The following is a 14,224-nucleotide window of genomic DNA, read 5'->3' on the forward strand; positions in this document are numbered from 1 at the left end:
AAATGCTGCAAAACTCGGGGATGATTGTTTTGTCTTTCCTACCTAGCCACACTGCTGGTGGTGTACACTCCGTGTCCCAAGACAGGTCTGTATTTGCTAGCAATGGCCTAAACCCTTTTTAAAAAAAGACTTTTAGCCATGGAAGTTAAAAAAAAAGTTTATCAACAAATAAGATTCATCAAATAGAAAGAATAACCCATTATGACCAATTAGGATTGTTCCAATATTACAAGACTAAATCAATACTAGAAAACCTGTTTAACAGGGTAATGTCTAAAACCTTTTGCATCTATGAAGACAGTATATTTTTTCTCCAAAAATATTTTGATAACATTAAACATCTCAAGAAAAATTACAATTGGATTTTTTCAGTAACTCAACAAGCTGTTTCTAAAGCTCATATGGGAAGAAGAGCCATGTACAATAACTCGGGAAATCTATAAAAAAAAAAAAATAAAGAGAGCTCTAGCAGGTTTGCCTCAGTAGATAGAGCTTCGGCCTGCAGACTGAAAGGATCCTAGGTTCAATTCAGGTCACAGACACATACCTAGGTTGCAGGCTCGACCCCGGCCAGCCGTGAACGGCCAGTACAGCAGGCAATCATGATGTGTCTCTCTCACATCAATGTCTCTCTCTTTTGGTCTCTCCCCATCCCTTCCTCTCTCCCTAAAAAATCAAGGGAAACTCTTCTACCTGCTCCCATTGTGCAATTATTTTTGACACTATAAATATGCCTTTGTATGTATGGCATGTCATAAGAGTAAATAAATGGCTTTTTCAAAGGTATTTTCTGATATGAGTATGTGCCTTTTAATGTTATTGACCTCCTAATTTTAATTTAGTAAAATGACTATAAAATAAGTGGTCAATAAAAGTTATCTGATTCTGTAATTGTCTAGTTTAAGGTAAATCTTCTAATCCATTATTGTAAAAATAGTATGCTTGAAAAATCTAAATACATACAGATGTTTAGCTGTGCTTTAAACTATAAAAAAAATCAAGGAAAAAATGTCCTCGGGTGAGGATTAACAAAAAAAAATAAAGAGAGAAAAAACAGCTGGATCAAAGGCTCAAATATTTTAAAAACAAAAAAATGAACTTGTCAAACACATTAGAAGACACAAATAATTTTTTAAAAATTAAAGTAGAGTGGAACTTTGAAACAAAAACCTATGAAAGATTGATAAATTCAAATACATTAAAATTAACAATTTGTCTTCTAATGACCTTGAAAAATGGCAATCAGAAAATGTTATTTTCCATGTATATCACAAAAGATGAATTATTATTTAAATACGTAAATTAAATATAAATATAGAAAATACATACACACATTCCTAAAAGTCATGAAATATAACTAGCAGAAAAATGGGCAAAGATTAGGAACAGATAGCTCCAAGTAAAAGAAATACAAATAATTTAACACTTGGATTGCGGGAAACGAGTTAAGTCGGCTCGCGTGAATTGCGCGTACTCCGCGGGAGCCGTCTTAACTCGGTTCATATAGATTTGCGGTGGAGTGCGGGAAACGTGTAAACTCGGGCCGATTGTAACTGCGTATTACCAAATATTTGTTTGTTTGCCGTTCACAAAGATACCTACCTGCGTATGCGAACCGCCATCTTATATTTTGGCGGGAAATTCACCCGACACCGTAGTGTTAAGTATATGATAAAGCAGTCAGCCTCACTCATTAAAGAAATATATATAAATGAAAATTTTTTTTCTAATTATCAGGTTGGCAAAAAATTATAAATGATGCAGATACAGAAGTGTCTGGTATCCTCCCATTTATGTAAAAATATACATATGTTCACATCCTATATAATAAAGAGGGAATATGCTAATAGACCCTCACGCCATCACAAAGATGGCATCGCCCACAGTCAATAAGGAGGGACTATGCTAATTGACTGTCACACCCTCCAAGATGGCGGCACCCACAGCCACAAGATGGCGGCGCCCAGGCCCCTCAGCCCTCTGGGGCAGCAGGCGCACGGCAAGGCGGGCACAGCCGCTCTGTGCACCTGCCTCCGGAGTCCCCCAGTCCCCTCAGGCCCCCCAGCCACCCAGGGCCCCCCAAAGCTCAGGTAACCAGGGCCGGCCAATGCTTGCGCTGCTGGCAGTGGCAGTAGTAGAGCTGTGATGGGGGCGTCACCTTCCCCTGATTGCCGGGTCGCCTTCTGCCCCTAAGGGCTCCTGGACTATGAGAGGGGGCAGGCAGGCTGAGGAACACCCCCCCCCCCCATAGTGAACAAATTTCATGCACCAGGCCGCTAGTATATATATAATATGCAAGTCAAGTTTCTAGAAGAATAAAGAAATAATTTGCTTACAGATTTGTTTATAGCTTCCTATGGGGAACAAGACTGTGAAACTGTATAGGGGTGAGACTCGTTTCTTTAAATCCTTTCCTACATTTATGTGGACATATTCTAAGCTGGGAATACAGCAGAGAAAATATGAAATCCTTGCAGTGGGGAGACATAATAAACAAAGCAACTGTACACACACACACAAAATGGCAGATGATATAAGTGATATGATGAACAATAAAGCAGGGTTACAAAGGAAAGGGACTACTTATATGGGGGAAGTATAAAAGGAATACAGTGAAACACAGGCACATATGAAGGTTTCCCTACCACAAGATTGGGAGCAAAGTGATATGTAAATTACAACCTAAAGAGCAATTGGTCAGGAGGAGAGAAATAATGGTGGGAGAGAGAGGGTGAAAAGCAGAGAAAACTCAGGTGTTCTTAGGTGGGTTTGGGTAGAGTGTACACAAACAGAAACCAGTTCATTAAAGGTCATATAAAATAATTTAAAAAATTTATACAAGGGAATAGAAAATTAAAGCTATATTTTGGGAAGTACAATAAGTGTTTTGGCGGAAATAAACTGAGAAGAAACCAGTTAAATGTCTCAGTAACTTTGTCCAAAGCTAAGGGGCTTTATGAGAAGATACAGCAATAAGGACAGAGAGTAGTGAGTTGAAAAACATACAGTAAATCTTCATTATTCACAGATTCCAAATTTGCTAATTCACCTACTCCCTAAAATTTATTTGTAACCCTACAGTCACCTGGGGCACTTTCACAGTCACTCAGAGACAAGTGCAAAGGAACAGAATATTTGACCTTCCCAGCTGAGGTCGCACAGGGTAACACTGTGCCTGTTTCAGCTCTCACACTGTACATAAGTATTCTTTTCATGACTGGATAGTGCTACGTTTTTGCATTGTGATTTTAGTTTGTAATTTTGCTGTTTAAAATGGCCTCCAAGAGTAGTGCTAAAGCACTATTTAGTGTCCCCAAGATCAAGGCAGCTATGATGGGCCTGATGAATACAAGGTGTGTTAGATATGCTTTGGTCAGGCAAGAGTTACAGTGTTACTGGCTATGAGTTCAACGTTAATGAACCAATAACATATAAACAATATATATTAAATAAAGTATCTTGAAACAGATATATAAAATAAGATTATGTATTAAATTGTTTGACAAAAATGTTGTGAACAATCACAGGAACCTAACCCTGTAGGAGCAATGGTTCAGTATTCACACATTTCATTCAGTGTTCACTAATTTATGACTTTACAAAATATAACTACACAAATGACAATCAACTGTATATGTACATACATATACTTACTTATTTGTAAAGCAGAAAGAATAGGACTGGTAATCAGTTATAAGAAGTAAATGAAGGAGAGAAATCAAGGATTATCTTAGCTAGATCTCTGGCCTAAACAACTGGAAGATGGTAAGACTACCAATAAAGATAGGAAACAGAGGAACTGGTAGCATCTTGGACCAGGAAGGCAAAGACGTCAGCTTTGAACAGTGTAATGTATGTATGCCACACTGTAATAAATATAATTGTGTGTTTAGTACTCAAATCCCCCACCCTTTGAGAGTTAAGAATCATATCTTTGTTCAACTTGGTATATCTCCTACAACTAAATGATGTTTTCCTTTAAGTCATATAATATAAACCAGGCATGTCAACACCAGAAATGTATACTATATCAATTCTTTTACCTTCTACTGCCATCTTTACAAGTGCATTGCTCATATTCACCATAACCTATAATAGTGTTTCTATGTAAGTCTTAAAAAGTAAAAATGTATATAATTTTATCTTTTTGAAAGCAAGAAGTCTAAATGACGAATATCTTACAAGAAATTCTGCACAATAAGGCCGTTTGTTTTCTAATATGTTTACAGAAACATAAATTATTAAAATACCATTCTAAAATATTAAGCTTATATAAAAAATTCTAATCAATAAATTATGGTATGTTTTCACACTTAAGAAAACCTCAGAATTTTCATTATTTCTATGTAACTTTTACAAAAATGTACACATACACTCAAAAAGTGACAAGTCTTTTGATACCCTAAAAACTAAAAATTACAATATACAACTATATACACTGAGCCTTATATAATTATAAAATAAACCTAATAAAGATATTCATATCTATGTCTATCTAGTCAACATTATCTTTCTTTATCTATGTAACAGAAAATTTCTAAGTACCACAAAACTGATTTTATAACCAAATATATACTTGTGTGAGCAAGAAACAGAAAACTGCCGAACCGGTTTGGCTCAGCGGATAGAGCATCGGCCTGCGGACTCAAGGGTCCCAGGTTCGATTCCGGTCAAGGGCATGTACCTTGGTTGCGGGCACAATCCCCATTGGGGGGCGTGCAGGAGGCAGCTGGTCGATGTTTCTCTCTCATCGATGTTTCTAACTCTCTATCCCTCTCCCTTCTTCTCTGTAAAAAAAAATCAATAAAATATATTAAAAAAAAAAAAAAAAGAAACAGAAAACTGATACATAGACCCTCCTGAATATACATTGTGTACTTGTTTATTTGCAATGGACCACACAGAGATTCAGGGTCAATTTAAAAGGTAAATAATCAGAAATGCACTGTATTAATTTTATCTTTGGCATGACAATTAGTTGCATGACCTCCCACTGAGTACTAAAAATTAAATACTAAGAATCATTATTACTACTTATATGATTAAAAAAAAAAAGGTGAAGGAAAGGTCAAGAAAGGAGGATTTAAAGCCAAACGGAGAAAAAGAGGTTAAGATACCAGTTTCGTTACTAGGAAATAAAGAAAAAGATAAAACAAAATAGGAAGTTCAGCGAAATGTTCTGTGCGGAAATGAAACACTAGTTCTTAGCAATCAATGGTGAGAACCATAACAAAAAAAGCCAACTAAAGACTTTAGAATGCAATAGTACAGGACATCTATGATCTTTTAAAAGACACAAGAAATTAAGAGTAAAATGGTCATTTTAAATGTATTTTGTATTTTATATCATTTAGAATGTAATTACAGTATTATTTCTATTTCTAAAGTAAAATATTAATGTACTTGATCATAATGCAAATAAAAATGACTTTGCACCTCAAAATTGATATTTGATCTGGAAAGTAAACAAAAACAGTTAGCATACCTGCACCTGAGCTACCAAGACAGCAGTCGGTGCAGAACATGCCTTTAGTGGGAGCAATCATTATCACCAGCAGTGTCTCCATGAACAAGCAGGCCCTTGTCTCTTTTCCAAGGGCTAACGGCCAAGAGGGGAAGGGCAGAGGGTCTTCTTGGTTCCACTCTCTAAATCTCAAGACAGTGACATTTACCTAGTCAACAGGGCAAATGCATACCATGGACACACCTGACAGACTAGTAGCCATGACAAGTAAAAAAAATAGGGAGACATTAAAAATTCCTTACCTTCCCTATCACCCTGTAATATAGAATTTTCCCCCTAAAATAATCTTATAAATGGTAATTATAATCCTAATCAGCCAACAAAGGGACATTTCGTTCACATTGTAAGATCTATGTGACTTAAAAAATTATTGTATTTCCTACTTGAAAATTGGTTCATTTAAAAGAAGGTTACTACACAGTTCAACTCAATATGAGTTAAAAAAGTATTTGTGGATTCATGTGCAAAGTGGACCACATATGTAGCACTAACTAACTCTATCAGGAATTATTGTCAGTTCCAAACAAACTCTTAGAACACAATTCACTTCTAAATTGAAGACTGCCGCCAAAACCGGTTTGGCTCAGTGGATAGAGCGCCGGCCTGCAGACAGAGGGGTCCCGGGTTCGATTCCGGTCAAGGGCATGTACCTGGGTTGCGGGCACATCCCCAGTGGGAGATGTGCAGGAGGCAGCTGATCGATGTTTCTCTCTCATCGATGTTTCTGACTCTCTGTCTCTCTCCCTTCCTCTCTGTAAAAAATCAATAGAATATATTAAAAAAAAAAAATTGAAGACTGCCTATACATAAATCCAGTTGATGAGTCATATACTAAAAGTTCAAAATTGTAAAAATGTTTGATCAAGGTCCAAGACTACAAAATCAGCATCTGGAGTAATTCAAACTTTAAAATCAATCATAAAATATGATTTATATGATCTCCTAAAAAGCATGATGTGCACTGAAATATGTAATTAAAAATAAAACCTTAAGACATCACAAGAAAGTGTTTGGTCAAGAACTATAAAGACAATGTTGGCTTACGTGTTCCCACCAAAACAGTGAATATAAGAACATCATACATAGTTAAAAAGACTGGAATGCCATTATGCAAATAAATAGAAACTAGAAATACAAAAAAAAAATTATTAAAAGCAGCTGCCAGAGAAAAATATATTTTTCCTGGTAAAAGGTCAGCTACTTACTTCATTTTCATTAAGACATGATATTTTTAAATACTATTTTTTTCTTCAAGAAATATTAATACTATAATACCAGCATCCTCTTATGTAAAAGACAATAATTTCTACTTAGCAATTTTCCTTGGTATCCCTGATTACTAGTAAATATGAATTATGAATTCAAGTTGGTCAGATGTTATTCTAAGCATTAGTAATTCCTTTCATTCTACTTATTTATTTCTCTAAGGCAGTAGTTCCTCAGCAGAAGTAACATATCAGAATCACATAGGGACTATTTTGAAAATATACATTCCCAAATGCCATCCCTCAGAGAGGCGCTGACCACGTCTCAAGTGAAGCCAAGTTCTGAAAAAATTCCCCCAGTGATTCTGATTGCTAGGTGAAAAAACTGCTTTGAGGAAAGAATTACATACTTGTTCTACTGTCCAGAAGAGCTCTTATTTGGTCTGCCATTGCTGAAACTTAGATAGCATGCAAAGCTATCAGTAGCAAAGAGGAAAACTCCACATTTCATTAGTTATGGTAAAAAAGTTAAAGAGATCTGATAAAATTATCTATTCAAAGAACATACAAACATACTTAAAAATTTTCTATATATTTATTTTGAAATATGTATTTAGGACAAATAGTTTTGAAAATATATAAAAATACTTTATGTATTAATTCAACTTCAATATTTACATGGTCCCTTAAAGAATTTTCATTTTATTTTCATCAAAAATGTATTTCAACAACCTCCACAGTATTCTGAAAAGTCAGGAATTTAAATATTTTTCTAATAAAAAAATTTAGTTTCACCTACAGAAAAATAATGAAACTTGGAATGATACCACTGATATTTTAAAATGTAATTCTGACTCAGCTATGCTATGCCACATTAAGAAAAACCTTCATCACTAAACTATAATAATCCTAATTGGTAGCATTTTATTTAAGAACAAAGCACAAAAGTATTTTATAAAAGAAAATGTCTCCTTGTAAAAAAGTTCAATGCTTCAAACAAAAATATTGTATCTGAGGTTTGATTTCACAATATCAAGTTTTCATATGCAATTTGTAAACATACACCCCGTATAAGCTATCAACTTAAATAAGCCAATTATCATTTTAAAAAGATAAAGTAAAAATGAAATTTCAGTGCAAAAATTCATACCAACTAAACTTATCAACGTAAGACAATTTTAATATAAAAATCACAACTTATATTCATACTATAAAGTCATCCTATAAAGACTTTCAATCTCTTTAAAATGAAACGCTCTCCAGCAGTGATCAAGCTTTCCTTTCGTGACTATTCTCTAGTGAACACTTTCTTCTGATTAGCTTTTACAATGTCATCAGGAGATGCTGATTTGAAGTCAAATGGTGTTATTGCTATAAGAGGACTTATTTCTTTGTCCTTTATGTCTTGAACTTGTCTACTATAAAGAAAAGTCTTATAAAGGTCAAGGGTGCGTCGCTTGCAGCTTTTCAATGGGTAACGAAGACATAGTGTTGAAGCAAAAGCTGAAGGTCTAGCAGCAAGGGCCTTGGTCCATGACAGAGAAAAAGGTGGTTTCTTACTCACAGAGCCTTTACTATTTTTCTTACTATCCTTAGCGGAAATGGAATGTTTCCCTAGCTTCGAACTCAGAACTTTAGTTCCTGGTGTTGGAGCTATTGATTGGTCTACTACAGGTTTTGGAACAAAATCTGAAGTTTTTATAAGAATACTAAGGTCAATATTTGAATCTATTTCAGGTGACCTCATTTCAGATAAACTGAGCTTAAAGGAATCTTTCTTATTCTGAGCACTGTCTATATCAATCGTTTCTGCAATCAAATCAGAAAGTGATAAATTCTCAAAGTCTCTTGTAGGAGTAGTTTTATGAAATGCCAAAGATGACAGAGATCCTGTTAATTCTGATACTCCAGTTGAAGACATACACCGATTTGCTAGTTGTGATAGGGGAAAGGATCTCAAACTGGCAGATGACTGGTTACAAAGATCAGATAAAGTACAGCATTGGGTTGGATTGTTTTCTTTGTGGTCCTGAAACAGTTCAGCTAGGGATGGACTTCCACATTGGAAAAACTGCAAATTGTCATTTTTTAAAATACAATTCTTCGCACTTTGTTCAACTGAAGAAATGTTTCCAACTTCAGTCATTTTATGAGCATCTGAATTATCAAGAGCCGTATTTTCCAATGAGCTTGTCGGGAGCAAAGGATTATTTAAACTTTCTAAACTGCTTAGTACTGGAATGTTTTGCAAATCAGGTAGTGAATTATTTTGAATAAATAAATAGTTATTCGGTGTCGTGTTCTTAATCATTAAGGATTTTAAATCTGGAATTCCTTTGAAAGCAGAATCATCTTTGGGAACAGATTCAGATGCATGAGGTCCTAACAAATTGGCATCTAGATTCTTTGGAAGTAGACTTTCCAGACTATCTGTGGATGATAATCGGACAGATGGCTGACTTTTAAAAGAATCTCTTGGCATATCATCCATTAGTTCTGCCAGTGACAGCTCTTTTGTTAACTTACATGATTCTAGTTTCTTTTCACTTCTAGGCCTGTCAAGTTTCTTTTTTTTATGGAGTAAAAAGTGACTTGGTACAACTGAGGAATTATTATATAATCCACATTTTGCTACTGGATCAGAAAAATCAAATGGTTTGCTACTGCAATCCAAATGATTTGCAGACTGAGGACAAGAGCTTTGAACATTATCAGCTGAAACTTCAGAGTTAGATAATAAGACTCCTTACCTTACAAGAGCCATTAATTTTCAGATGAATAGGTTCACATATGCAGAAGACAGTCACAGCAACCAAAAGGAAACATGAAATGAGGCATTAATTACTAAATGTTTCTTAGATTATGACATGAATAAAGTGATAATTGATCATTATTTAATAAAAAGTGAACACTCTAAAAATCAATAAGAGAATTTTTCCTTCATTTAACTATCTAAAGTGACCTTCCTACTTTGTTCATTGACATATACAAGTAAGAACCAAGTTAATTAATGTTCTAATTTCCATAGATTTTATAATGTGAGGGTTTTAACACTTAAATTATAGTCAGGAATGTCTCAAACTCAAAATGTCTTAAAAACCAATGGAAAGTAGTAGGCTCATCTTCTGTATTTTTAATGTATTAAAAACAAGCAAACATCATCCTATAATTTAAATTCTACAACGATCTGGGATAAACTATTGATATAGATGACATATTACAGTTTGTATTCATTTTCATATTTGGTTAGTTAAAAGACTTAGTACAAAATTTTTAAAAAATTTAAAGAAAACAAAAACCACCCTTACTGAATGGTAGCAGACTACATATAACTTTGTTGTGGCAAAAATCTAGTCCTCAGCTTACAGTACTAGTAAATATTCAACCCATTAACAAATCATCATGTTCCTACTGACAGATCTCATACCAGTTACTATAAAAGTATCTCAGTTCCCTTCTTATGTTGACTAAATTCCAAATTTAATCACAAACTCTACAAACTTAAAATTAAACATCTGGCTATAAATGCAAGAGTAGTATAATTATGATATGTATGATATTTAACCATCTGTACACGATAAGCATCTATAGACGCAAGCAGCGGACCTTTTTAAATTAAATTAAAAATATCATGGCAGTTAAGTGGTTAAATAAAACTAAATTGCTTTTATAAATACTGTAAGCATAAAGGGATTTTTTTACATTGTCGAGCTATTAATTTCCATCTCCTGAACCATTAGAGTTAAAAAACAAGAGTAATTTAAAAGCTCTCTAAGTTACTACCAAAAGGCAAGTGTCTTGTTTTTAAGAGGACTTTATTTCCCCTATATCCTGTTAGTTACGAAAGCGAGCAGAGAGGCAAAAAAAAGGCTTTGACAGAGGGAACACAGCACTCAGCTTAAAATTTCACAAACTAGAAAAACAAATGAGTTATCGTAACATGCAAACTTTTCTGCCCATTTTCCTTAACAGCTCAAACAAATCAAAGCCTCTTTTAAAACATTAACTGTAAAACAACTAAAAGAGAACAAGTAAAAGCATACCTTTTGCTATCTTTCCTGTAGATATTGCTCCTTCATTCTTGACCTTCAATTTCTGCATTTTATCTTGTTCCAGAACCACTGACAAAGCCTTCTGCACATCAAACTTGTTCTTCAGAACTGCTTCAATCAATATGTCATCTGGCACAGCATCTCCAAATACCTCTCTCATATGATCAAGGCATGAATAAAGACGAGCTAGAACAGACAGCAATAATTAAAAGCTAGGCTAAATGGTATCATGAAAGAACCCTCAATCTTCAAACCTGAAAGAATTTGAAATTATAGTAGGATGGTTCAATTCTCCTTTTTCCTCTACAACTTATTTATAATGATTATATTTTTATCCAAACATACCTATCTTCTCTATCAAAGGAACAATTTCATTAAGAAATCACTGTAATAAATGTCTCCTAAATAACAATAACTAATGCTTGAAAAAACTGTAAATTGTATACATTAATATCTACTTTAAATGATGATGATGTTTTACATGTGTACAAGGGAGAGGCAGGTATGAAAATATTTCTAACTTGTTAATGAACCCAGTTAATCACTAAGTATATTTCTTAAAATTTCTTAAATTACCACTACTTTAAGTTTTCTTTTAGGCTAACTTTAGTTTTCTCTCACCAAGTAAAATCTTTAAAAATGGGCAAGACAACCTAATGTTAAAATGTCATAGGTTGCTGTGAAGATTGAATGCAATAATACCTGAACAACATTTAGAATAGTACTTGGAAAACATTTAGTAAAGCATAGCCACAATCATTATTATCATTATCATGCCATTACATATGTCAGATGGGAATGATTAACTTCCATTCTCAAATAAACTTTGAATTTCGTACCGTCTTAATCATTCTGAAGCACAGGAGAAAAAGTATAAGACTTCTACTCTGTTCCTACCCTCTCACCCCACAAAGACAACTATAACACTTTCTTCAAATATACAATCAGCCCTAGCTGAAGTGGCTCAGTTGGTTGAGCATCGTCCCGAGCACTGAAACGTTGCCGGTTCAATTCCTAGTCAGGGCAAATACCCAGGTTTCAGATTCAATCCTTGGTTGGGATGCTACAGGAGGCAACCATTCAATGTTTTTCTCTCACATCAATATTTCTCTCCCTCTCCCTTCTTCTCTCTCTAAAAAATCAATTGAAAAATATATTTTTAAAAGTATCTTTACCTAAAAATATATACATACACAAATACTATTAAAGAGTTTGTATAGCAGCTCTTCTACAAACTTTTATACAGATTATTAAATGTATTTGCAGTTGATAAATTTATTTTTATTTTATATCTGCTGTTTTCCTTTCTGCTTTCTAAATTTGTATATTTGTTCTTTCTGTCCATTTTTCTGATCAGCTCTGAGATTCTTTCATTTCCCCTTTCTGTTTTCAAAGTAATTGTTATCAATTTTCAATTTATAAACATTTGTAGAACAAATTCACATTCATAGAGAAAGAACAAATCAGCTCAGCCTTGCTTACTACCAACAGACGGTTTTACTATTAAACCTGGCCATCTTAGTTCTGCTACACTGTTCATCAATCGAGAGCTTGAGTAATATCTTTGAAATAATGTCATGTTTAAAATTTACTTATAATAGAGGAAAGCCTAAATACAAATATCTTTGTTAAAATGTTTAAGAGAATTCTAAAGATGCAAATTCAGAACCAATGTCATTATCATTTATGAGTTCTATCTTGACACTTGATTTACATGGATATGACCCATCAGGACACTTGTATAGTGTTACTTTGAACTTAAAATTTAACACTTGGATTGCGGGAAACGAGTTAAGTCGGCTCGCGTGAATTGCGCGTACTCCGCGGGAGCCGTCTTAACTCGGTTCATATAGATTTGCGGTGGAGTGCGGGAAACGTGTAAACTCGGGCCGATTGTAACTGCGTATTACCAAATATTTGTTTGTTTGCCGTTCACAAAGATACCTACCTGCGTATGCGAACTGTTTCATACCCGTTGGGGTAATAGGTATCATAAAAATCCCTTGTAAGTAGAGAACACTTTATGGCGCTGGTCGAGTACAATACCGTTAGGGTACCAATGTATTGTTTTCTCATTTTATAACCGATATCCCTGGATATCTCACCATGCAAAGAGAATAGTTATTGAGAAATACTTCTTGTGTCCGGACGTCTTTAGTTTTGAGTTTTGTGAATATTATTACGTGTTTAAATATTTAAATATATTGTGATAAAGACATTCATATAGAATTTTTTAACCAAATAAAATAAAATCGTTCCGCAAAGTGTTCGCATAATAATTATTTTTTTATATCAGATATCTATCGGAGTACCGCTATTTTCAGTTAGTATTATTTTTATTTGCTTTAACCTAGAATGTCGCAGCATTCAGACTATAGTGATGATGAGTTTTGTGCAGACAAGTTGTCCAATTATTCTTGTGATAGCGATCTTGAAAATGCGAGTACAAGTGATGAAGATTCTAGTGATGATGAAGTAATGGTGCGTCCCAGGACATTGAGGCGACAAAGAATTTCGAGCTCCAGCTCTGACTCAGAGTCAGATATAGAAGGCGGGAGAGAAGAATGGTCGCATGTTGATAATCCACCGGTCTTAGAAGATTTTTTAGGGCATCAAGGATTAAACACAGATGCTGTTATAAATAATATAGAAGATGCCGTGAAATTATTTATCGGAGATGATTTTTTTGAATTTCTTGTAGAGGAGTCAAACCGGTATTATAATCAAAATAGGAATAATTTCAAACTTTCAAAAAAAAGCCTAAAGTGGAAAGATATAACCCCTCAAGAGATGAAGAAGTTTTTAGGGTTAATTGTTCTCATGGGACAGGTGCGCAAAGATAGAAGAGATGACTATTGGACCACGGAGCCATGGACGGAGACGCCATATTTTGGTAAAACGATGACGAGAGACAGGTTCCGACAGATATGGAAAGCTTGGCACTTCAATAATAATGCGGATATCGTAAATGAATCAGATAGACTTTGCAAAGTGAGACCAGTACTAGATTATTTTGTGCCTAAATTTATAAATATTTACAAACCTCATCAGCAATTATCACTAGATGAAGGGATCGTACCTTGGAGGGGAAGATTATTCTTTAGGGTATATAATGCTGGCAAGATCGTTAAATATGGAATATTGGTTCGTTTGTTGTGCGAAAGTGATACAGGATATATCTGTAACATGGAAATTTATTGCGGCGAAGGAAAGCGATTATTGGAAACGATACAAACAGTAGTGTCTCCATACACTGATTCGTGGTACCATATATATATGGACAATTATTATAATAGCGTCGCAAATTGTGAAGCACTTATGAAAAACAAATTCAGAATATGTGGAACAATCCGGAAAAATCGAGGTATACCTAAAGATTTTCAAACAATTTCTTTGAAAAAAGGTGAAACAAAATTTATAAGGAAAAATGATATATTGTTACA

General features: G+C 34.4%; 1 protein-coding gene across 6 annotated transcripts in view; it reads right to left on the reverse strand.

Moving 5' to 3' along the window:
* The window catches only part of HBS1L (HBS1 like translational GTPase), a 79,446-nt gene that overhangs the window by 49,193 nt on the left and 16,029 nt on the right, over nt 1–14,224 (reverse strand). For 2 of the 6 annotated variants that reach the window (XM_070417733.1, XM_070417732.1), the window contains exon 4: nt 10,773–10,967. The exons of 1 other annotated variant lie outside the window; for it this stretch is intronic. In XM_070417733.1, coding sequence (XP_070273834.1) covers nt 10,773–10,967 — 195 coding nt within the window. 3 more of the 6 variants (XM_070417734.1, XM_070417736.1, XM_070417737.1) reach the window with 3 other exon arrangements.

The sequence above is a fragment of the Myotis yumanensis genome, unplaced genomic scaffold, assembly GCF_028538775.1.
Source record: "Myotis yumanensis isolate MYYU_CA2020_CCGP unplaced genomic scaffold, mMyoYum1.0.hap1 SCAF_6, whole genome shotgun sequence".
NCBI classification, from domain to species: Eukaryota; Metazoa; Chordata; class Mammalia; order Chiroptera; family Vespertilionidae; genus Myotis; species Myotis yumanensis.